Source organism: Diabrotica virgifera, chromosome 6, assembly GCF_917563875.1.
Source record: "Diabrotica virgifera virgifera chromosome 6, PGI_DIABVI_V3a".
Lineage (NCBI taxonomy): Eukaryota > Metazoa > Arthropoda > Insecta > Coleoptera > Chrysomelidae > Diabrotica > Diabrotica virgifera.
Window position 1 is genome coordinate 171,422,750 of NC_065448.1, and position 25,868 is coordinate 171,448,617.

The 25,868-nt window shown below is 31.9% G+C and overlaps 1 protein-coding gene across 3 annotated transcripts in view; it reads left to right on the forward strand.

Moving 5' to 3' along the window:
- Window positions 1-25,868, forward strand: part of LOC114329496 (cell adhesion molecule Dscam2) — a 1,422,998-nt gene that overhangs the window by 1,080,247 nt on the left and 316,883 nt on the right. For all 3 annotated transcript variants that reach the window (XM_050654329.1, XM_050654330.1, XM_050654331.1), the window contains exon 11: window positions 24,413-24,685. In XM_050654329.1, the coding sequence (XP_050510286.1) occupies window positions 24,413-24,685 (273 nt within the window). The remainder of the gene's footprint in view (window positions 1-24,412; window positions 24,686-25,868) is intronic.

Below are 25,868 nucleotides of genomic sequence, written 5' to 3' on the forward strand. Positions count from 1 at the left end.
GAAAAGTTCAAAATATTTCCTAAAAAATATATATACACTCTTTTCGATGGCATTATTACCTTTTTGAAAAAATTTTACATACAGGGTGAAATAATTGAAAAAGAAACAACGTACTATTACAAGACCTCGATATTATTTATCAAAAAAAGAACCTATTTAAAAAATTTGGTTGAAATCTGACGTTTCGTTCAAAAGTTATCGTGCTATTAGTCACATATGTATAGTCGCCATTTTGAATGCCCGCCATTTTTGTAAAAGGAACAAAAACTGAGATGGACTCGTATCTAAATTTGAACCTTTTTATGTGTAGTTTATGTGGTCCAAGTTATATGCTTCTACCGTAAATGCACAATAATTCTTATAATATTTGCTCGAATCTGCCGCATATAGGTATATGTGAAGATACGTTTTGCATTTATTAAATAGTAATTAACATAACTAAAAAGTTAGAAATATTTTCTTAAAAATATTTTTACGCTCTTTTTAATGGTGGTATGTATTAGCTTTTTGAAAAATTAATACATACAGGGTGAAATAATTGAAAAAAGACCGCATATTTTTACATAAAAACCAGGAAAAACACAAGTTCTGGTAAACCGATTCTTCCGGGTTAAGACCTCGATATAATACATTAAAAAAAAAGAACCTATATACCAAATTTGGTTGAAATCTAACATCTCGTTCAAAAGTTATCGTGCTATTAGTCACAATGTATAGTCGCCATTTTGAATCCCCGCCATTTTTGGCGGGCAAAATCTGAGATGGCCTTATATCTAAATATGAACCTTTATATGTGCAGTATATGTGGTCCAAATTATTTACTTCTATCATTAAATGCACAATTGTTTCACATATCGGCTTCACTATAGGACGTTTTGATTACCTAAATAGTACGAGATCCCACTACAGAATTACTACGTTTATATATTAGTTAATTAAAATTACATTTTTAAATAAATTTAAGAATAGGAGAATACAGTGATAACAGGTTGACAGTCAAAAATTAATCGCAAATAGCTTTATTTAAATTAATAGTTATTAATTAAAAAAAAAGACGTTTGAAAGAAAGCTAGCGCGCAGCGCCACTGGTTTGACAAGTTGTCTGCTTTAACAACTCGCATTCGCCATCAAACAGTGTCAACCTTGTCAAACCAGTGGCGTTGCGCCCTAGCTTTTTTTCACTTTATCCAGTGATGTGGGAGGGAGGGGATATGCCATAAACGATGCTTTTGTATTTTCTAAATAGTGTAGGAAACAAAGGTTGAACCTTGCAAAATGGACACAAGTCCGGTTTTATTTTTTTTCTGATATACCAAGGGGTGCTTATTACAAGACTAACTTTTTCTGAAAAAATTTCGCCCCGGAACCTCCTTTTCCCCCCTTAAAAGGGGGTAATTTGTGGTTTTTGCGGAACGTAGCCCTTCCTGTAACTTTTACAAAAAATTTCTTTTATAGAAATATGAAGAGGACTATATTTTCTACGATTTGTTTCCAACACCATCTCTCTATCATCCACCGTTTAGCGGGGGTGGCGCCCTAAAGTTGACAAGTTTTTAAAAAAGATGTTTTTAAAAAATATATATTTTTCCCTAACTGTAACGGAAATTAAGAAGAAATCCTACGGCAATTATTCACAAATAATTGACTGATTTTTTGGTATAGGTTTCACTTAAGGGTAATTGCCCTTTTTTTAATTACAGGGTGTTACATTTTAAAAAACCTCTTTTTATACCATCTGAATCGTTTATGCTAGAGTGAAAAGACTTTCAGCGATTACCCATGTACTGGTGCTATTTACAAATTTGTATAATGCACCCCCATTTTTTCCCCGGAACCACCCCAAAAAAAGAATAATTAATAAATAAATTGATTTTCTTGGAATCCTTCACACACAGTGCCCTTTATTAATATGCTTCATATATCCTTTTGTGGACGTTATTATTACCCATGCATGGACACCAAAAGCAATTTCCTAGTGCAACCCCTGTAGCAAAAAAAAAAATAAGTAAAATGGGGGGTTGAAAATTATTTTTTTGTTTTCTGCTTTTTGATCCATATGAGCATATGCTTCATCAATAGTGCTTTTCAAAAATATATATGGTTATTGCAATATCTCTGCGAAAACCACCCCTATCCTTGAAAATATACTGCAGAAACTACCCCTATCCCTTGGCGAGCATGTTTTTACGATTTTCTCATTACCTATGTATTCTTTTTAAACAAAACTTATACAAGGTTAAAGACCACTATTTACTCTAAAAATTATGTCCGATTCATGTTTTCGTATAAGCAACCGTTAGGGCACAGTGGCGCCGTAAACCTCATATATGCTTTGGCGGGCTCTAGTTTTTGTTTTTTTTTTGTCATCTGTTCGTTTTATTGATAAAGTACTTATGCAAAATAAAACAACACAGTGTAACCTACAAATTATGACTTATGCACATTTTACATTCTTTGCTCCCCAAAGCCACAGTGGTGGCCCAAAATAAATTTTTGCATATTTTCGCCACCTACATGCATTTTATTGCATTAATGCTACCTTAACAGCACAATATTTACCCTTAGGTGGTCGCTACGCAGTGGCGGATCCAGGGAGGGGTGATGGGGGTGATCACCTCCGCCCCCTCTCAAACCAAGTGATATTATATTCAAAGATTATAAAAATATTCATTTATTTTTATAGAAATTTAACCAATTGGCATCCCCCTCTTAACGATGCTGGATCCGCCACTGTCGCTAAAGCACAAAAAGTCATTCTTATAAAAATAATATTAATATAATATAAGTATTTCTATAAAAATAAATGAATATTTTTATAATCTTCAAATATAATATCACTTGGTTTGAGAGGGGTGGGGGTGATCGCCCCCATCACCCCTCCCTGGATCCGCCACTGCTTAGCGACCACTTAGGGGTGAATATTGTGCTATTAAGGTAGTATTAACGCAATAAAATGCGTGTAGGTGGCGAAAATATGAAAAAATTTATTTTGGGCCACCACTGTAGCTTTGGGGAGCAAAGAATGTAAAATGTGCATAGGTCATGATTTGTAGGTTACACTATGTTGTTTTATTTTACATAAGTACTTTATCAATAAAACAAACAGATGACGAAAAAATAATCAAAAACTGGAGCCCGTCAAAGCATATATGAGGTTCCAAAGCACTGTGCCGTAACGGTTGCTTAAACGAAAAAAATGAATAGGACCTAATTTTTAGAGTAAATAGTGGTCTTTAACCTTGTATAAGTTTTGTTTAAAAAAAATGAATAGGTAATGAGAAAATCGTAAAAATATGCTGGATAAGGTATAGGGGTAGTTTCTGCAGTATATTTTCAAGGATAGGGAGGTTTGCGCAGGGATGTTGCAATACCCATATATATTTTTGAAAAGCACTATTGATGAAGCATATGCCCATATGGATCAAAAAGCAAAAAACAAAAAAAAATGTTCAACCCCCCATTTTATTTATTGTTTTTGGCTACAGGGGTTGCACTAGGAAATCGCTTTTAGTGTCCATGCATGGGTAATAATAACTTGCACAAAATGATATATGAAGCATAGTAATGAAGGGCATTGTGTGTGAAGGATTCCAAGAAAATCACTTTATTAATTAATTCTTCTTTTTTTGTGGTTCCGGGGAAAAAATGGGGGTGCATTATACAAATTTGTAAATAACACCAGTACATGGGTAATCGCTGAAAGTCTTTTTACTCTAGCATAAACGGTTCAGATGGTATAAAAAGGGGTTTTTTAAAATGTAACACCCTGTAATTAAAAAAAGGGCAATTACCCTTAAGTGAAACCTATACCAAAAAATCAATAATCTATTTGTGAATAATCTCCGCAGCATTTCTTTTTAATTTCCGTTACAGTTAGGGAAAAATATATATTTTTTTAAAACATCTTTTTTAAAAACTTGTCAACTTTGGGGCGCCACCCTTGCTAAACGGTGGATGATAGAGAGATGCTGTCGGAAATAAATCGTGGAAAATATAGTCCTCTTCATATTTATATAAAAGAAATTTTTTGTAAAAGGTACAGGAAGGGCTACGTTCTGCAAAAACCATAAATTACCCCCTTTAAAGGGGTGAAAAGGGGGGTTTCGGGGCGAAATTTTTTCAGAAAAAGTTAGTCTAATAATAAGCACCCCTTGATATGCCAGAAAAGAAATAAAACCGGACTTGTGTCCATTTTGCAAGGTTCAACCTCTGTTTCCTACACTAAAATGGGATCACTTGATTTGACACTTCTGGTAAGCACAATATGGCGGCGGGCAGGTTTTATTTGTTATACATGGAAAATATGTTATTAATTAATTATTAAAATTATTAATTATGTATATATTTATACAATATAATATGATTTTATAATTATATACTTTATATAGAACAGAATATACTACCAAAGAGTTGTTCCGCCATATTGAGTTCACATTTTAGTCTCTGAAAGCGATCCCATCTACTTCACTTCATGTCACGTCCCCTCCATCCCACATCACTGACTTTATCTCTGATACCTCGCGCTATGAACAGCTGGCAACCATATCATATTAATCCAGAAAGCCACTGCCCATCCGCTAGGAAAAATATTCCGATTCGGATTTTTTGCATAATCTTGCTCAAAAAGGACCACTTTTAACAAATTTGCATGTTGCCAGGACCAAAAGTGGGTCAAAAATTTTTTTTTTGTTTTTTTCCTAAAATTATTTTTCTTTGCATGGAACAAAAGGTTTTTAGTGACTATTCTCCAAAGTTGATAGGTTTTGACATATAAGCGATTAAGAATTAAAAAATTGCAAAATTGGCCATTTTTAACCTTCAAAAACTATCTAAAAAGTTAAAATTTGAATGTTGCCAGGGTAGATAGATATTCTTTAAACATCGACTGATAAAATCCCGAAGAGTTTTTTGCAATACAATTTTCAAGACTCCTTTGTTTTATTTTTAATCACGTGTGCGCGACACTATTTTCAACCGTTGCATGTGTATACAGTATGGTGCAAATGAAAGGAATAAATTCGTTATTTCGTAAACCGGCGACTTTTAGGAAAAACTCCGAAACAGGTCGATTTTTATTTTTAAGTTATGATATTGTAGCATATATGGTATACTAGTGACGTCATCCGTCTGGGCGTGATGACGTAATCGATGATTTTTTTGAATAAGAATAGGAGTCGTGTGGTAGCTCATTTGAAAGGTTCTTCAATTCTCTATTCAGTAATGTAAATTTTTTGAGAGTAAATTAAATGTAAGACCAAATACTTACGATGTCGGGATAGTATCAAAGGGTTTTTCCTGGTTTTCCCTTGTGATTTACTATGAAGTCTCTAACGCGAGAATTTTACTGTCGGTGAATTTGGTTGTCTTTTTAAAGACAGATCACATGCTATAATTTTTTTGTGACGGATATTCTTGAGTTGGGGTTGATTTCATGTAGGTAATCGAATTAACTATCTTTCAGTAAGTCGTCCCAGGAACGCAACTCATAAATATTGGCAATATCATTTTAAAGTCTTCTACTTTAAAATGTATAATATATGTCTAAATTGCCAATATAAATGAGTCAGATTAAATAAATTATTAGAAGAATTTTTTTGCTTAGCAACAACATTTTTGTTTATTTAGTAATATTTTGTATTTTGACAACGGCACCCGATTTGGGCGTCGAAACGTTAATAAAACTATTTTTTTCATTTTAATTGTGGCTTATTTCCCATATAAATAATTAATCATAAAAATGCCACAAGGAAATAGCTTCAGAACAACAGTAATGTAAACATTTACATAATTATTTATACAGTGTGTCCAAAAAATGTTTATTAAAATAAATTATTTGACAAAAAAAGAAGTGTAAGAAAATAATTATATAAATGTTTATATTACTGAATATAGAATTGAAGAACCTTTCAAATGAGCTAGCATGCAACCCCTATTCTCATTTAAAAAAATCATCGATTACGTCATCACGCCCAGATGGATGACGTCACTAGTATACCATATATGCCACAATATCATAACTTAAAAATAAAAATCGACCTGTTTCGGGATTTTTCCTTAAAGTCGCTGGTTTACGAAATAACGAATTTATTCCTTTCATTTGCACCATACTGTCGGTGGAAAATAGTGTCGCGCACGCTTGATTAGCAATTAAAAAACAAAGGAGTTTTGAATATTGTATTGAAAAAACCCCTCGGGATTTCATCAATCGATGTTTAGAGAATATCTACCTACCTTGGCAAAATTCAAATTTTCAGCATTTCACATAGTTTTTGAGGGTTAAAAATGGCCAATTTCGCAATTTTTCAATTTTTAATCGCTTATATAATATCAAAAATTATCAACTTTGAAAAATGTCACTACAGACCTTTTTTGTTTGGAATGATCCAAAAAACCTAAAAAAAATAATTTTAGGAAAAAAACAAAAACAACGTTTAAAAAATTTTTAACCCACTTTTGGTCCTGGCAACATGCAAATTTGTTAAAAGGGGTCCTTTTTGAGTAGGATTGTGCAAAAAATCCGAATCGGAATATTTTTCCTACCGGATGTGCAGTGGTTATCTGGACTATATATCTAATATGACTTCATATCACCGTTTTAGAAAAAAAAAAATAGCTTTAATTTGATATAAAAAAAATATATCTACGTCATTAACGATTTTTTTTCAAAACTGAATTTAATTAAAACCATTTGCGGCCACGTTTTGGCAATCTGTTATCAATGTATTCTCCTATTGTTAGATTTATATAAAAATGTGATTTCAATTAATTAACTTATGAACGTAGTAATTCTGTGGTGGGGTCTTAGACTAACAGAACCACCGAATAAAAAAACAGTGAGAAATTGTCTATGTTTTTGTGCTTTTATGTCTCAGCAATATTTTTATCATCATTCAATCTTCTGAACGTGATTCTCCCTTATCTTTTTTTATCCTTTTATATCATTTGCTGCCCAAATCTAGTTTGCTCAGCAACTTTTTAAATCGTCAGTCCACCATATTGATGGACAACCTCTAGGTGCGCCATCACTAGTCTTTCACTCTAGTATTACTTCACTCATTTGCTCTTAATCGTAGTTAGAGTTTCCCGAAAATTGAAAGTTTTCCTTTAAGGCATATTGAAAGATCAGATTTTTGAGTGTTTAAACGGTTATTTTAAAACAACGGCACTTTAGTGGAATTGGGCAGGGCCACAGCCACCTGTACTTCGTGGCTGTGGCAGGGCACTTAGCTAGATTACAACATGGACGATGGACAAGAGGAATCGTGGAATGGAGACCAAGAAACTATAAAAGAAGCCTAGTAGTCCAGGGCTCATCTGTTTTGAGATGGACGTTGAGAGGTGACTCCAATTTTTTTGCAGAAATTGCTTAAAAATAACTCAAATAATAATATTTGAGTTATCCTCCCACTCAAAATGGTCCGGAACATTGTTTAAATAATCAAAATGTCAAAATATGAAGGAAAATTTCGATTTTTTTATTGGTTTTTTGAATATAACTTTAAAACTGTTCATTTCTGAGAGAAAAGTTGTACTGACATAAAAGTTGCGTAATTAAATTTCCTACAATATAGAATTGGTTAAAAATTTAAAAAATAGTTATCCTTGTTGCAAAATAGCAATACTTGCGAAAAAACCATACAAAAACAAGTATTCGCATTTTACGTTTTTCAACCATTTATGCTACACGGACCTTCATATTTTACCCAGAAAAACTTTATGATATAGTAAAACAACACTGTAAATGTCATTAAGATCGGTTTAATAGATTTTGCAAAATATATTTTGCAATCCAGCTTTCGCAAAAAAAATTCGTTTTTTAAAAATGTTGCAGGACTGAAAATAAAGCAGATAGTAAGTTGAATTTTTTTTGCTTATAGAAGTGTACTGTACCTTTCATTTGCAATTTGCAAAATTAAAATCGAATAATTACCACGGCGTCAGGAAATTTTTTAAATAAACATTAATTTTTGGTGCTACGCGCAGGACAACAGTGTATGATTCACACAAGTTGATTTCCACCAAAATTTCTTCTAATCTTTATCTAATATATTATTTTCTTACTCTATATTTTGTTTTATTTTAATATTTTAATTCCACAAAAATCAAACTAATTTTATTATTGTTTGTGAAATATTGTTTAAACAATTGCATATGTTTAAAAATAATAAACTTTTATTCTCTAAGTTAAAATATATGAACAAAGAAAGTTTTTGCTAAAAAGTTTTTGCTAAAAAAGTGTTATTTCAAAGGATAGAGTATGTGTTTTTATTTTGCAATAAACAAATTTATTTATTTATATCGAAATGTAATAAAAATTCAAATGTATCAATCATTATCAAAGGTCATTGAAATGCCCAATCGGAGCAAACTATCCGCTGTCCTGCGCGTAGCACCAATAATTAAGGTTTATTTAAAAAAATTCCTGACGCCGTGGCAGTTAATTTATTTTAATTTTGCAAATTGCGAATAAAAGGTACATTACACTTCTATAAGAAAAAAAAAATTCAAACGTGAAACCAAAACAGAGTCACCTCTCAACGTCCAAATGTACTAATATTTTTACAGATCCGCCCTGGTCTATAGGACGACCACGGACTAGCTGAACCGACGACATAAAAAGAATAGCAGGAACTTGAGTACAAGAGGCCCCGTGTAGAGAACACTGAAATAACTATAGAGAACACTGAAATAACAACTGTCCAGCAGCGTACGCGATTGGCTCATTGATAATCGCAATTTATACAGAATGTATCGCTTTGCTTAAAAATGTGAGAATAAGTAGTAGATAGTCCAAGGATTAAAATCTATAAATATGACGCCGAAAGGCGCTTTTACCATGGGGGTGGTTGCCACCTTATCTCGGAGGTGGAAATTTTTATTATATTTTGGCCGCAAAAGTTGGTAAAAACATTCGTTCTAAGAAAAACACGTTCTATACATTTTTTTGACAAAAATTAACAGTTTTCGATTTATTCGCTATCGAAATTGTTAGTTTTATATCGAAAAAAATCAATGTTTTTAATAAGTTTTCTGCTACATAATAACTCCAAAAGTTTTCGTTTTACCAAAAACAAATTTACTCAACAAAAATGTTCCTTTTGAAAAAATAAGCAAAACCGTTTCTTTTAATTTTCTGTAAAACCAATAGTAATCGAGCTAGACTTTATTATATGTTAGCTCTTCTTCGTCAAATATTAAATATTGTAGTTTTAAAGTCAAAAGACGGGAAAACTATGCATTTTTTGAGGATAACTTGTTGAAACTAATTTAAAGTATTTAAAAATATCTATCTTCTGAAATAAAAAACAAGTCTCTAGCCTAGCTTAAAAATTAAGTGACCTATAATGAAAAGAATCACAGTCCCTATTTTTTCAGCGAAAAATTGATCGGAAGCAACCTCCTAATCACCACCCTAATTAAAATTAGTCATTGACCTTATTTGGTCTTCTTAATTTATGTATTAATAATAGGTTCTAGATGTTTGACGGGCTTAGAATGATTAATTTTTAAAAAAAATTGAGGTAAAATCGAATAACGAATTTGTGTAGTTTGGAAAAAAATTCCATTTTTTTCAAAATAGATAGATTAGCATCGAAAATCTATACGAAAAAATGTTTAAATATGAAATTGTAGCTTATGTAATTTCCAAGAAAGTGGTTTGCAAAAATTTTTTCTACGTCAAAAATTGAGAGAGCTATTGACAATTAAAACTTGTAATAACATGTAAAAACCACTTTTACCAACCCTTTTAAAGTCACTTTTTTGCGACTGAGGATGATAAAAATATTTAATATTAATAGGCTTTAGCTCTTGTAAAAACCTACAGAATTCTTTTTTAACAAACTTTTTAAGATTAAAAATAAAAAGTTACGGTTAAAAAATCAATATTTTTTTTTCAAAAAAAAGGGGAGAAATGCAACTGGGAGCATAATAATGTAAGTTAGCGGTGTTTTTAACCATTGGTCTTATCCATTCTTCTTTATTTATATATTATTAATAGATTATAGAAGTTTGACTGGATTAAAATGATTAGTTTTAAAAAAACTGGAATTAAAAGCAAATAACGAATTTTTGTAGTTTGGTAAAAAATGTAATTTTCTTTAAAATAGAAAGATTAGCATCACAGATAGCAAAAAGTGTTTGAATATAAAATTGTAGGTTATTTAATTTCCAAGAACTTGGTTTGAAAAAATTTTTTCTACGGCAAAAATTGAGTGAATCGTAATAATGAGTATATCGAAAAGAATTGATTTTTTCCATATAAAACTGTCACTTTCGATAGCGAATAAGTCGAAAACTAATAATTTTAGCAATGCAGTTTTGCTTAAAATGAATGTTTTTCTCAACTTTTGTGGTCAAAATATAAAAAAAAATTTGACCCACGAGATGCAGTGGCAACCACCCCCATGGTAAAAGCGCCTTTCGGCATCATATAGATTTTGATCCTTAGACTATTCACTACTTATTCTCAAATTTTCAAGCAAATCGATCTATTGTGTAAAAATTGCGAGGTGAAAAGCTTCGGTTCCTGGACTAAATATACACCAGTACTCCTCATATTATACAGACATAAGCTTCTACGAAAGTTGCAAAAGATGAAGGCAGGTTCTATGGCCGTCTAGAAGAAACTATTAGCGTGATTCTTAATGGACAGTGAAATGTGGGGGGTGACCCTCTAGTGGGGTCCTGTGTAGAGCATCATTTTACAATTACAAATACCTTAAAAGGAGTCGCTTAAGAAGAAGCAGGTTCCTAATATCCTCAAAAATTAATGAATTCCAACAAGGTTAGAAGAAAACCCTCCTTCTTTAGATGAAGTAGATATTGGTGGTTATTATTACGAGAAAGGTCATTTTCTGCTGCCTCTTCTAAAGTGCATTTCTATAGTGTGTCTAGTTAGCCAGGTGAGATGCTTCGAAATTTACAAACTCCATTAGTGTGTCTAAAGAAAGTGTGCAGTTTATTATACTAGGGTTGCCGGTGCTTTTTACACAATTAGTAGGACTTGCTCTATGTAACTGCAGTTTGGTCGGAATCCTACTTGTTTCACGGGTATATGTATGTTGGAGTATTATTTCGCTACTTCTACTATATTATAGCCGTCCCTCAAAAGTTTTGTAGGCCACGCTTAAAAGTGCAACTGGAAGTTATTTTTTTGGAAATCGTTAGGTTTCCTTGTTTAAAATGGCTACAATTTTTACTTGTTTTAGTGGATAGGAAACTTTTCCTGTCTGAAGAATATCTGAGATGAACTTTGCAAGACACTGCTTAGTAAATCTGCCACTGTGCTTTATTATAAACTCATCATTACTGCTATCAAAGCCAGTGGCTTTTTCCGTTTTCATTTCATTAACAATATCCGTGATATATTCAGAGGTGAAAGGGTTGAAATACTCTGAAAGTGAAACACGAGATTTTAAAATTTTAAGGGCTTTTCTAGTTTTAATTTTTTGTAAGCGGTTTTGGAGTGCTCTTGAGATAGACTTTATGTGGGGCAATTAAGTAGGACATTAAGTGTGATGCCACTTGGTTTGGTGTTACTAGATTAGTTGGGCGGTCGAGTGGGTTACCGTCTCCCAGTTTTCGAAACAGTGATCAGGCTTGTCTACCCAACTGTCAACTTTTAAACTCAGTCGATTTTCCATGCTTGACGGTATCAATGCTGTGGAGTAATTCGTCTGCAAGTTTTTGCTTTCCGTCTTCATATAAATTTTATACAGATTTTCGTTCTCGGCAGACCATCCAGGAATATATTCTTTGCGGCACCCTGTAGGAAATGCCGCGTTTGCTAATTTATTATTGATTCCATGAATTGTTGGTACTTAACGCTTTTTGATGAGATCCAACCTAAGAATTTATCAAAATTATTAGAGAAAGCAGCCAGTAACATTCTGGCTAATGGGGTAATGCCATATTTTAATTACAATAGGGCGGTGCTGCCTATGGATGACATCAGACGTGACCTTTGTTGATGCTGGTAGAAGCAGTCCGTTCTTTAACGGTAAAATATTGCAAACCCTCTAAATTTTAAAGAACTGCTTGCATTGACATGAAATTTGGCAAACACATAGCTAATAAGTTAAAGAAAAAAAGTGATATTGTGCCGATATGTGCTTTTGCCCTGGGGGTGGTTTTCACCCCCTCTTGGGGGTGAAAAAATATTCGTCCAAAGAAAGTCAGGAAATAGATAAACTGGCTAATTTTAAGTAACTTTTGTTCTATAGAGTTTTTTCACTAAGTCAATACTTTTCGAGTTATTTGGCAGTGAATATGTTCATTTTTTCAACAAAATAACCACGCTTTTAGACGGTTTTTCGCAAATAACTCAAATAGTAAGTATTTTGTCGAAAAAACATTCTTAGCAAAAATATAGCCTGTAAAAAATTTAAAAAAATGGTGTGTATATCACGTCTCTACACCTAGTAGGAGCAGAGTTATAGCTATTGAAAAATAGGTTCATATTCGTCAAATTCCAAATGGAATATTTTAACGTGAAATAACCAAAAATGAAGCACATTTAGGGGAAAACTCATTACAACTTATTTAAAGAGTTTAAAAAAAGCTTCATTTTTGTTTTATAAAAAAAAATCTAGCATCAAAATTAAACAAGTTACGCTCAAAATAAAGTTAGTCCCTTTTGGTTTTGGTAAAAAAATCGAGAAAATCACCCCCTAATTAGTATCTTAAATGAACTTAATCGTTACGACTTCACAAGTTTCTTGACTCGTGTATATATTGTTTATATGACCTGTAAATTTCATCGGTTCAAAGTCCTTATTATTGAAAAGGCTGTAGTTAAAAGGGGTTGAACGAGTTACTGATCACGAATGTATGCAAATTTTGAAACACCAAATCTCAATCAATTTTTGTCTAACAGAAAAACAAAAAAATACATGACATTCAGAAAAGCAAATCTGACTTTTTTTGTTTTTCGAGATTTTTATTATCTCTAAAAATTTTCAAGTTATTTTGAAAAAAAGCATATTTTTCAAAATTTAAATTTTTAAAAATTTTAATTTGAAACCAAATTTTTTCAAAAATAACCACTTTGAATTAATGAAACTTACAGATCATATAGACACAACATAAGTTAAATAATTTGTGGAACGGTAACGATTAATTTCATTTTAAGTTGCTAATTAGGGGGTGGTCTTCCCGATTTTTTTTTTGCAAAAACAAAATGGACCAACTTTCTTTTGAGCGTAAATTGCTTAAATTTAATGCTAGAGACTTTTTGTAAAAACAGAAATAAAGCTTTTTTAAATACTTTAAAAAAGTTATAATGGATTTTTCCAAAAAGTGCTTAATTTTTTGGATATTTCACGTCGAAATAGTCTATTGAAATTTGGTGAATATGAATCTATTTTTCATTGGCTATAACTCTGGTTCTACGAGATCCAGAGACCTAACGTGTACACCATTTTTTTACTTTTTTATAGGCTATATTTTTGCTAAGAACGTTTTTTCGACAAAATACTTACTTTTTGAGTTATTTGCGAAAAACCGTCTAAAAATGTGGTTATTTTGTTGAAAAATGAACATATTCACTCGCAAATAACTCGAAAAGTGTTGACTTAGCGAAAAAGCTCTATGGAACAAAAGTTACTTAAAATTAGTCAGTTTACCCATTTCCGAAATAATTTTGGACATATATTTTTTCACCCACAAGAGGGGGTGAAAGTCACCCCCAGGGCAGAAGCACACATCGGCACAATATCACTTTTTTTTACATGTAAGCTATACGTATGCCAAATTTCATGTCAATCCAAGCGGTTCTTTAAAATTTAGAGCAAAAACCGTGAAAGAATGGACTAAAGTTGGTTTTTGTCGTCAGTGGCAGAGAACAACCACCACAGTCGTGTGGTCCTTGTTCTCTATTAGTGGTAAGAAAACAAAGATCGGGGTTATTTCAAGCTGCAAACTTGAAAGTGCCTCTATCCTTGGCGTCGTAGAGGAAGTGGATACCATGTTCATCTGACCACTCCAAAAAAGACGATCCGTTTTTGTCATTAGAGTACTTTATGTCAGCCTATATAAAACACAAGATTTGTTTCTTAAAGATAGAGGTATTTTCAAAGATATCACGAAATTTTAATAGTCTAAAGGGGTCTACCCCAAAATCCTGAGAGCCAAAATCCCGACAGTCAAAATCCCGACGGCCAAAATACCGACACTCAAGAATCCCGACAGGTCAAATCCCGACACGCCAGAATCCCGAAAGGTTTGATAAGTGCCTTTTTAACATATAATTGCATTTATTTCTGGTGTTTTGTTTATGGCCATCTGTTTTTTATTTTTTGTTACTAAACAAAAGTATTTACCAGTTAATATGAACAAATTTTCTAAATAAAATTTCTAACATGGGTATATGAATTAATTTTTTTTGCCAATATATAGTACAATAATATATGTATAATCAAATCCTGAATTTAAGTTTACTTTCATAATAATAATAGATATTATCATGTCACTTACAACCTTCCATTCCAGTAAGTACAGCTTTTATATTATAAAATGAAGTGTTTAATAATATTTTCTTTTAAAAGTCGTCCCAGGAATGCAACTCATAAATATTGGCAATATCATTTTAAAGTCTTCTACTTTAAAATGTATAATATATGTCTGAATTGCCCATATAAATGAGTCAAATTAAATAAATTATTAGAAGAATTTTTTTTACTAAGCAACAACATTTTTGTTTAATTCATTAATATTTTTTGTATTTTGACAACGCCACCCATCGAAACGTTAATAAAATAATTTTTTTTTAGTAAAATTGTGGCTTATTTACCATCAAAACTAGTTAATTGCAAAAATGCGACAAGGAAATAGCTTCAGAATAACATTAAAAATACATAATAATCAGTACCCGTACTTATTAGTAAGTAATTAATTTTTTCTACGAGCGTGCAAAAATGTCTACTTTCGCGCACGCATTTTAGTTTAGAAAGTTTCACTTTTCCGCACGCGTGTTAGTTTTCCGCACGCGTGTTACTTTTCCGCATGCGGTTTTTACTTTTCCGCACGCGTGTTAATTTAGATATGTTAATATGGCTTTAACCTTTAACTACACGCGCTGGCGTATTTTGTACGCCAGATATAAGAATTCTACTGCAAATATATTTAAAAATTTAATTTTTGACCTTGTTTGTCTCTCTAACCTATCACTGGAATATGCTTTACAATTTGGTTTTAGTTTCATTATAATCGGCAGTCTGGGAAGATCGTAGTTTACAGTTTATTATTTGTTGTTTGCGGTGGTGAACAATATACGCCACGATTATATTAATATAAGTAGTAATATAAGTACATATTTCAATTGTTTTTTAGTCATTATGGCACAAAATATATTTTTCTTTATAAACAATACTTTTTTTCCTGTAAAAAATCACATTTAAAAAATTTTTTTATTAGTAATTTTATTTATCATAGAATCCAGTTATTCCATGATTCCAGTTATAAATCCCAATTGGCTTACTGAGAAGGAACTCCAAGTATTCACTGATGCCGAATAAGGTTTATAACAAACAACTAAGTGTATTTTTTCAAAAAAAAATAAACAAATCCGCTGTTTTTAAGTGTACTTTCTTGTGGCGTATAAAGTACGCCACGCGTGTAGTTATGTTATAACTTGATGCGCGGGTAGTTAAAGGTTAAAGTAATTATAATACATGCAATAAACTAATATTTAGATATTATTTACTAATTTATTTCAAATATATCTTATTGTGTTCCTGTTTTAATGAAATTAACGCGACAATTCGATGAAATAAAATTATTTTGACATAATATTCGAAAGTCAAATCGGTAGACAATAACAGTCGTTTTGAATGATCGTCATGGAAACCAAGACCGTCGTACATGCTAACTAATTATATTGAAAGTTTGGTTTTGACAACCTTGTCAAAGAATTAATTTGTGTATGTATTTTCATATTAACTAAATTAATTTATTAAGATTTGGTAATTTTTTAAAGACTCTTAGAAAAAATATTGTTCCTAACTCTTGCAGAAAGTCTCTTTTCCGCACTCGACTGCTTGCCGAACTCCCGCTTCGCGTCGTTCGGCAAACTGCAGTCGCGTGCGGAAAAGAATAACTTTTTGCACTTGTTAGGGAAATAACTATTTCAATTTCAATACTTTATAATATGATTTGGTATTGCATTTGAAAAGGAAACAATAAATATTCAAAATGTAGTGGTCGGAATTCTTGCTTATGTGAGGATTGTTGCATGTCGGGATTTTGGCTGTCGGGATTTTGGACAGCACCGAGTATAAAGATATATAGGGTAGGATGTCTCTATTATGTTTAAGTAGGAATACCACTTCGTTAATTGAAAAGGTTGATTAAAGATATTGCATTCTCATTATGTGTCTCTCTTTGGTTCTGGAACTACCTGACAGTTATCAATAAAAACGAAACATGTTATATCGTAGTGTGAACGAGGACAAAATTTCAGAGAAAAAAATAGGCATTAATTCTTTCTGGCGTTGTTAATAGTCTAGGAACCGAAGCTTTTCACCTCGCAATTTTTACAGAATTGATCGATTTGCTTGAAAATTTGAGAATAAGTAGTGGAAAGTCCAAGGGTCAAAATCTATATGATGCCGAAAGGCGCTTTTACCATGGGGGTGGTTGCCACCCCATCTCGGGGGGTGGAAATTTTTAATTATATTTTGACCGCAAAAGTTGATAAAAACGTTCATTCTAAGCAAAAAATGTTTTATACATTTTTTTGATAAAATTAATATTTTTCGATTTATTCGCTATCGAAAGGGTTTTATATCAAAAAAATCAATGTTTTTCGATATACTCATTTACGTTTCACTCAATTTTTGCCGCAGAAAAGATTTTTTCAAACCAAATTCTTGGGAACTAAGTAACCTACAATTTTATATTTAAACATTTTTTCGTATCTCTGATGCTAATCTTTCTATTCTGAAGGACATGCCATTTTTTACCAAACTACAAAAATTCGTTATTCGTTTTTAACTCCATTTTTTTAAACTAATCATTTCAGGCCAATCAAACTTCTAAAATCTTTTAATAATACATAGATAAAGAAATACGTGTGTGTGTGTTTATGTTTTATTGGCACTGGTTTAAGCAACCAACTGGCCAGTCAATGTGTTTTGAATTCTCTCTTTTACAAAATATATGCTTAGTATCTAAATTTAAAACTATTAGTACTACTGTTTTTTTTACTCTGTTTTTTTTATTATTTTTTTTTATTATATTTTTTAACATTTTTTTAATTACATTTTTTATTTTTTTTTTTTATTTTTTTTTTATTATTTTTTTTTTTAGTTTTTTTTTTTTTTTTTTATTTTTTTATCGCGCTAAGACCTAAACCCGATTCAACCTCGCGGAGGTTTAGATCTTAGTAACTTTTTATTTTATTTAATTTTTTTTTTTTTTTTTTTTAATTTTTTTTCTTTTTTTCTCAGAGCTTTAATTTTAAACAATTAACATGGTTGTACAAAATTTTATAAACATCTAGATTGTTTGATTGTAAAAGGTATATAAGATTAAAAGGAAATTGTACATTAATTTGAACTAGATTGGCAAAAAAGTTTGATATTTCAATAAAATGTAAAGGACATTCTAATAGCATATGTTGTAGATCAGCTAGCTCTCCACATAAACATTCATCATTATCTACAAGTCCTATTTCTCTTTTGTAGACTGGAGTCAGACAGTGATTACTTCTTATTCGACAAATAGTTTTGATAAAGCCTTTGTTGGAAACTTGATTAAACCATGTCTTGATGGGAAGTGTAGGCTGGATTTTTTTGTAATAATTTCCTTTGTCTGAATTATTGTATTGTTCCTGCCATTTCGTCCGTTTGATAGATCTCATAATAGAAATTATGTCTCCCATAGGAAGTTGATAAGTATGCAGAGTGGATTCCTTCGTTGTTGCTTTTTTAGCCAGATCATCTACTATTTCGTTGTTTTTTATACCAATGTGTGCTTTTATCCAACAAAATATTATATTTTTGCCCGATTTCAAAGCTTCACTGTTCATTGCTATGATGTCACTGATGATATAATTTTCTGCAAAATTATGTACATTGTATTTCAATGTCTTTACAATGCTTTGGCAGTCTGTAAATATAACATAATTGAGTTCTTTTTGATTAATACATATTTTGTATGCTTCTTTGATTGCAATGAGTTCAGCTGTGAAAATTGTCATTTTATCAGGTAATCTGTTGTTTATTTTTATACTTTTTTGTGGGTAATATATAGCATATCCAACTTTTCCTTCCATTTTTGAACCATCCGTATATAATTTCTGATAACTCCCCCAGTTTTTTTGTACACACTGAAGGTGGTCTATTTTAGTAAGGAAGTCTGTCGCACGAATATTACTTAAATGACAGTTAACTGGAGATAAATAATCTTCATAATTTAGCTTTCGAGACGAGCTTTGTTCAATTTGGTGTATGTCGCCAATGGAATTAGAAACGTTGAGGAAGCTTTCCACAACTAAAAGCAGTTTCTTTTTTTCCCAGTAATAATGAGTTAGGTATGAGGTGGTTAAATGAACAATTTTATTTAATAGCAGTTTATCGTTAACCGCTGTTTTAACTATAAATTTCTCACTTAGGTATTCCCTGCGTAATGAAAGTGGAGGTTCATTAAGCTCACATTCCATGACCAATATAGGTGTGCTACGAAGATAACCAGTGCATAACCTAAGTGCCTTATTTTTGATCCTCTCGATTTTTTGGAGTACAGAGTTTGATGCTGAGCCATAAAAAATAGATCCATAGTCTAAGATTGATCTTATCAAATTTCTGTATAGTAATATTGATATGTTTGGATCAGCTCCCCAGTTACTGACACTTACAGTCTTCATGATATTCATTGCATTTTCCATTCTTCGTAATATGTAATTTGTGTGTTCTTTCCAATTTAATTTGGAGTCTAAAAATACGCCAAGAAATTTTATTGAAGTTTTATAAGGAATACTAGTATTATCAAATTGTAGATGGCTTTGAGGAACATATCGTTTTTTAGTGAAGGTAACAATGGTTGATTTACTCTCTGATATTGTTAAGTTATTATCGGTAGCCCATTTTTTTATAATATTCAATGTCGATTTAAGGTAGTTATTACATCTATCTATTGACTTATTTTCTGCATATATCGCAACATCATCAGCGTACTGTAGGATTTTTATGTGTTGAGGAAGTTTAGTTTCTAAGTCAGCAGTATACAGTATATATAATATAGGACTTAGGATGCTACCCTGAGGTAGTCCCAAAGATGTGTATCGGGAGTTAGATTGATCTCCATTTAATCTAACGTGAACTGCTCGATTAATGTATAAGTTAATGATGTTCCATGTTACTATCTCGGGTATTCCTATTTCCAACATTTTCGCGTATAGTATGTGAAGATTAACGTTGTCGTAAGCCCCTTTTATATCTAAGAACAAAGCACTAACTGCTTTCTTATAAGTAAAGGAACTATAAATGTCTATTAAAAAGTGGCAGAGGCTATCTTGTGTGGATTTACCTTTTCTAAAACCAAACTGACTTCTTGGTAATAGGTCGTTCTTTTCTAACCAAAATTCCAGACGGTTTTTAATAAGTCTCTCATATGTTTTTAGTATACAGGAAGCCAGACCGATTGGACGGTAAGAATCCCAATTCTTTGATGATTTTCCTGGTTTTAAAACCGGGATAATAGTGTAAACGTGCCAATCGTCAGGAATCTTTATGCGGCGCATCCAAATTTCATTATATATATTTAGTAGTGCAGCCTTACCAATTCTTGAAAGATTTGATAGCATCGAGTAATGGATATTATCGGCACCTGGTGCTGAATTTGAGTTTTTCTTCAACGCAAAGTTTAGTTCAGTGGCAGAAAATGGTTTGACTAGGAAACGGATTGGTTCTGGATAGTCGTACAGAGCATTTAGTTGTAAATCAGGAATTACTAATTCTGCAGACGGCGGTGTGATATTTTGATGGAACTCTTCTATCCACGAAGCTTCCGACAGAATAACAGGGACTTTGTTCTTTGTTTTTCTATTTTTTATTCGGTTAACTTTTGACCATACATCTTTAATAGGGACTGACCTATTTAGGGATCCGACATAATCTCTCCAGCTATTTCTTTTAGTTTGTTTAGTGATCTTCTTGACATGTGCATCATCTTTTTTATACTTAAGTAGGTTTTCATGGTTTGGATTTTCTTTGAATATACAAAAACTTTCCTGTCTTCTTCTGACTGCTTCTTCACATTCTAAATCCCACCAGTATTTTCCTCTGGAAGTCGGTTTTTTTATTTTAAATTTGGGGATGCAGTAGGATGCAGTTGTATTTATATTGTGCAAAATTTGTTCATAAGAATTTATATCTTTAAATTGAGAGAATACATCTTCCGAATACTGTTCATATAATTTCCAGTCGGCATTCTTTAAATTCCACTTTTGTGAATATGGATTATATGTATGAGTTGGTTGATCCTCTAACTCTACTCTTATAGGTGTATGGTCTGAACCAAATAGGTCTTGAAGTGTTTTCCAAGTTATCAGGTGGTTTAAGTCAGGAGTACAAATGGTCAGGTCTATTGCCGATTTCGAGAAGTTCCTAAAGAAAGTAGGAGAGCCATCATTTTTGAATATTAAATTATTATCGTCTATACAGTCCATCAAGATTTTACCTTTCATATCTGTTTGGTTGTCTAGGCCCCAGGCAATGTGGTGAGCATTAAGGTCACCTCCTATTATAAATGGTCTTTCTATAGATTTTATGAAATTGTTCCATTGTTGTAACAATAACTTGGTTCCTGGGGGAACATACATAGATATAAATGTGACAGTATATGACTTAAACTTTATTTTTATTGCTACTTTATTGACGTTTATTAAATCTACTTTCATGGTGACTTCCTCGTAATATAGGTTTGAATTTATTAAAATTGCTGAGCCACCGCCAACAGTTACTGAAAAGCGGTCGTCTCTGACAATATTGTACCCGTGAAAGTTATAATACTTTTCTGGTTTAAATCTAGTTTCTGATAATAATGCGATATCAACTTTCTGGTCTTCTAATAGGTGGATAAGGTTTTCTCTATTAGAGTTAGCCGATCTACAATTCCATTGACAAATTACCAATCTATTCATTATTATATAAGAGAGAACTTAAAACTGATTGAATTGAATTTACTAGAACTGATTTTTCTGGAATTTCAAAATTTTTGTGATTTATATTAGAGATAATACTTGTAACTATATTTGATATTAATTCTGTTAATTCTTTTGATGGTTCATGTATTTTAGATCCTTGTTCTGGATTAAATGTAGATTGATACGAAGAAGAGGTGATAATACCACCAGGTCTGTTGGACATGGGGTTTAACTTTATTATTTTTTGATGTTCCATTGTTACTTGGTCTGGTGAGGAAGAGATAGGTCGTTTGTATTTTGGTGGTTTTATTATTGTATATCTATTTGAAACTGAAGGTAGAGCGAACTGATTGGAAGATGTTTGAGACGTGGACAATTGAGTAAAGGAATATGAAGAGGATGGTGCATTCATATTTGGAGTTTGATGAGAATTTATTGAGGAATTATTGGCTGCTATAGATGCATAAGTTATCTTAGGAAAGAGTTTAATTGTTTCCTTAAAAGATGAGCTGTTTTCAGACATATAATGTTTTATTTTCTTTTGGCGATCAAATTCTGGGCATATCTCCCATTCATTAGTGAAGTGTTCACCTTCACAGGATAGACATTTTTTGTTAAACGATGATAAAGAACAAGAATCGGAAAGGTGAGATTCATGACACTTAAAACAGCGAGGATTACTTTTACACTGCTTACTCATGTGCCCATACCTATAGCAGTGGTAACAGATAATTACCTTTTGCTGGTATTTTTCAACAGTGTGTAAGACATGATTAATTACTACATACTTTGGTATATTCTGGCATTTAAAAGACACAATAACTGATTTTGTTGGATTAAATATTACTTTGTCATCTGCTACTATTTTTCTTGTTATTCGTTTCACATACTCAACCGAGAATTTGCAATGGTGATCAAATTCCTTTATTCTATTTTTAAGATATTCTTCCGATATATCTGAATCTATATCCCTTACTACACCTAGTTTAAACAATTGAAATTTTGGAATGTATGCGGTCAGATTTTTTTGAATAAGGAATTTGGAAGTAACTAAAGCATTTGCGCTACTATAATTTTTAAATGAGACCCTAACTCGGTTGCGTCCGATTGAGTCAATTTTTTTTATATAATTGTCAATTTCTGGATGTAACGTAAATAGGATCTCGCCTATTTTAACAGCGTTTAATTTTCCTGTAAAATTTAAACTGGAGTTTTCAATGAAAATGTAAAAAGGTCCTAAATCAATTTTTTCGTATAAATAAACAGGCCTGGTTTTTTCTGGTTGATCTGAGTTTACTAAAGTATTTTGTTTTTCATTAATATTGTTAAGATTAATACTACTACTTATCTTATTTTGAGGCTGGTTGGGTAGAAATCCATTTAAATCTTGTAAATCACAGCTACTATCCATCGAATTCTCAATATCAGGCGGTTCGCCTCCACTAGATGACTCCATAGAGGAGTTTTCAAGTAACGTTTAACTTATGAACACTTTCAAAATGTAAACTAAATAAGGAAAAGTTTAACAAAACTAAACAAACTAAATTAGAACGGTATAAATCAAATAATCCGCCAAAAATTAATATTTTTCGGAGAGATTTCCAAATTTAAATTAACTTTGACAATTATTTTGACGTATGATAAAGAAATACGAATAAGGTCAATGACTAAAAACACCGCCAACTTACATAATTATGCTTCCAATTGGATTTTTCCTTTTTTTTTCAAAAAAATATATTGATTTTTTAACCGTAACTTTTTTATCTTAGAAAGCTTGTTAAAGAAGAATTTTGTATGTTTTTAAAAGATCTATAAGGCTGTTAAAACTAAATTTTTTTAAAATCCTCAGTCATAAAAAGAGGTGACATTGAAAGGATTGGTAAAGGTGGTTTTTGTATGTTATTACAAGTTTTAATTATTATCAATAGCTCACTCAATTTTTGCTGCAGAAAAAAATTTTGTAAGGCGAGTTCTTGGGAATTAAATAAGCTTCAATTTCATATTTAAACATTTTTTCGTATCCCTGACGCTTATCTTTCTATTCTGAAGCATTTTCTACCAAACTACAAAAATTCGTTATTCGCTTTTAACTTAATTTTTTTAAAAACTAATTATTCTAAACCGGCCAAACTTCTAGAACCTATTAATAATACATAAATAAAGAAGATCAAATAAGGCCAATGACTAATTTTAATTGGGATGATGAATTTTGTCTGATCACTTTTTCGCTGAAAAAAAATAGGAACTGACATTCTTTTCATTATAAGTCACTTAATTTTTGAGCTGGAGAGTTTTTTTAGTTTTGGAGCTAGATATTTTTAAATACTTTAAATTGTTTTGAACAAGTTGTCCTCGAAAAATTCATAGTTTTCCCGTCTTTTGACTATGAAACTACAATATTTAGCATTTGAAGAAGAATAGCTAACATATAATAAAGTATAGCTCGATTACTGTTGGTCTTGAAGAATATTTAAAAAAAAACGGTTGTGTTTATTTTTTCAAAAGGTACATTTTTGTTAAGCAATGTTGTTTTGATAAAACGAAAACTTTTTGAGTTATTAGCAGAAAACTGATTAAACACATTGATTTTTTTGATATAAAACTAACGTTTTTGATAGCGATTAAATCGAAAACTATTAATTTTATCACAAAAATGTATAGAAAGTTTTTTGCTTAGAATGAACGGTTTTACTAACTTTTGCGGTCAAAATATATTAAAAACTTTCCACCCCCGACATGGGGTTGCAACCACCCCCATGGTGGTCATGACGCCTTTCGGCCTCATATAGATTTTGTTCCTTTGACTATCCACTACTTATTCTTAAATTTTCAAGCAAATCGATCCATTCTGTAAAAATTGCGAGGTTTTGTCCTATTTTAAGCTTCATTACTTGGACTACCTATAATAAATTGTAAAAATAGTATGCTATAAGAACATTTATTTTTGCCCTGTATATTAGAATAAACTTGAAAGAAACGCATTGCTTAACACGATATTTCTACAAAAATATCTTTTTTAACGCAGTATTCTGATAATATTGGTTCTATATCATGTTTTATTCACTGTAAATATCCAGATTTACATCTCAAGGGATTTCGGATTTATGATATAATAATGTGTGATATAGTGAATCTCTGAAGGTCTATTTCTATTTTCAACATAATCACGTCTTTATAAGGTTTACCGTATTTTAAATCAAAACGTCCACTATTAAATCAGGACTCGCAGTTCCGTTGAATTCACGCTCGAATTCTTATTTCCCTCAGGAATGCCCTACATCCGCCTAATCCCGAAAGTGACCGCAGTGGCTGGCGAGACCCTCCAGCTCAAGTGCCCGGTGGCCGGCTACCCCATAGACGAGATCCACTGGGAGAGGGGCGGGAGAGAGCTGCCGGATGATTTGCGACAAAAAGTACTCGGTGATGGCACGTTGGTTATCAGTCCGGTGGAAAAGAAGGCCGATTCAGGCGTGTATACTTGCTGGGCGAGGAATAAACAAGGGCATAGCGCACGAAGAAGCGGAGAAGTCAACGTAATAGGTAGGTCGTTACTTCCAATTTTGGAATTTCTTTCATCACTCATTTTTTGATACACAAATTGGTTATAAAGATTTTTAAGATATACCTATTATTGCAAGAAACAGAAAATATGTATTTTGAAGTGATAACTATTTTTTTTTCCTTTAAAGCAAAGCAAACATAAAGATAAAAAAGTAATATTAAATAACAAGTAAACTTTTAAATTTTAAACAGGTAAATTTAAATAGTATGTACTACACTGCATGAGTAAAATATAATGGTTTTGCCAGGAACAACTCATATAATATTATAGTGTTATACCTTCTAGAAATTTAATATAACTCATCTTCTTACGTCGACTATTCATTCTGAATATTAGCAATGAGCAAGGCTATCTTAACTGCTAATAGTTATTCTAAATAGTCCAATTGTAGCCGTTTTAAGTCACTTTCTTAGGTTTTGAAGCTAGGATAATTTTCATTTTCCTGTTCCTCTCTTTTTAAAAAACTTGCCCTAAAGAATGAGTTGCAACAAGTTATACCTCTATTTATTTCTCATATCATGATCAACATATTGTAATTTGCGTTCTTTGCATGTGTTAATAATCTCGCATTCCTTGCTTATTCTACGTTGGACCTCAACATTAGTCACACAGTGCACCAATGAAATTCTTAAGATGTGCCTGTAATACTACATCTCGTAATGATAGAGATTTTGGTCATCACCATCATCATCACACAGCGAAATTTGTCCACTGTCGAACATAGGCCTCCTCAATATGTCTCCACCCTTCTGTGTCCTGCGCAGCTGCAATCTAGTTTGTCGCTATTCTTTTAATGTCGTCGTTCTATCTGGTAGGTGGTCTTCTAAAATGTGGCCGCCACTCTAAAATCTTCTTTGTCCATCTGTTGTCTCTCTGTCTTGCGACGTGTCCTAACCATTTTATTTTCAACTTCGTAATGCGTTTCATGATGTCTTCCACTCCAGTTCTTCGCCGTAACTCATTATTTTGTATTCTGTCTCTCAAAGTTAGGCCAAGCATGCATCTTTCCATTTTTCGTTGTGCCACTTGTAATTTTCTTATTGATGCTTTAGTCAATGTCAGTGTTTCAGATCCATAAGTAAGCACCGGAAGTACTCACTAGTTAACTGCTTTTATTTTTAGCTTTTTTCCTTGAACACGTCTTTTAGTTTGTCATACGCT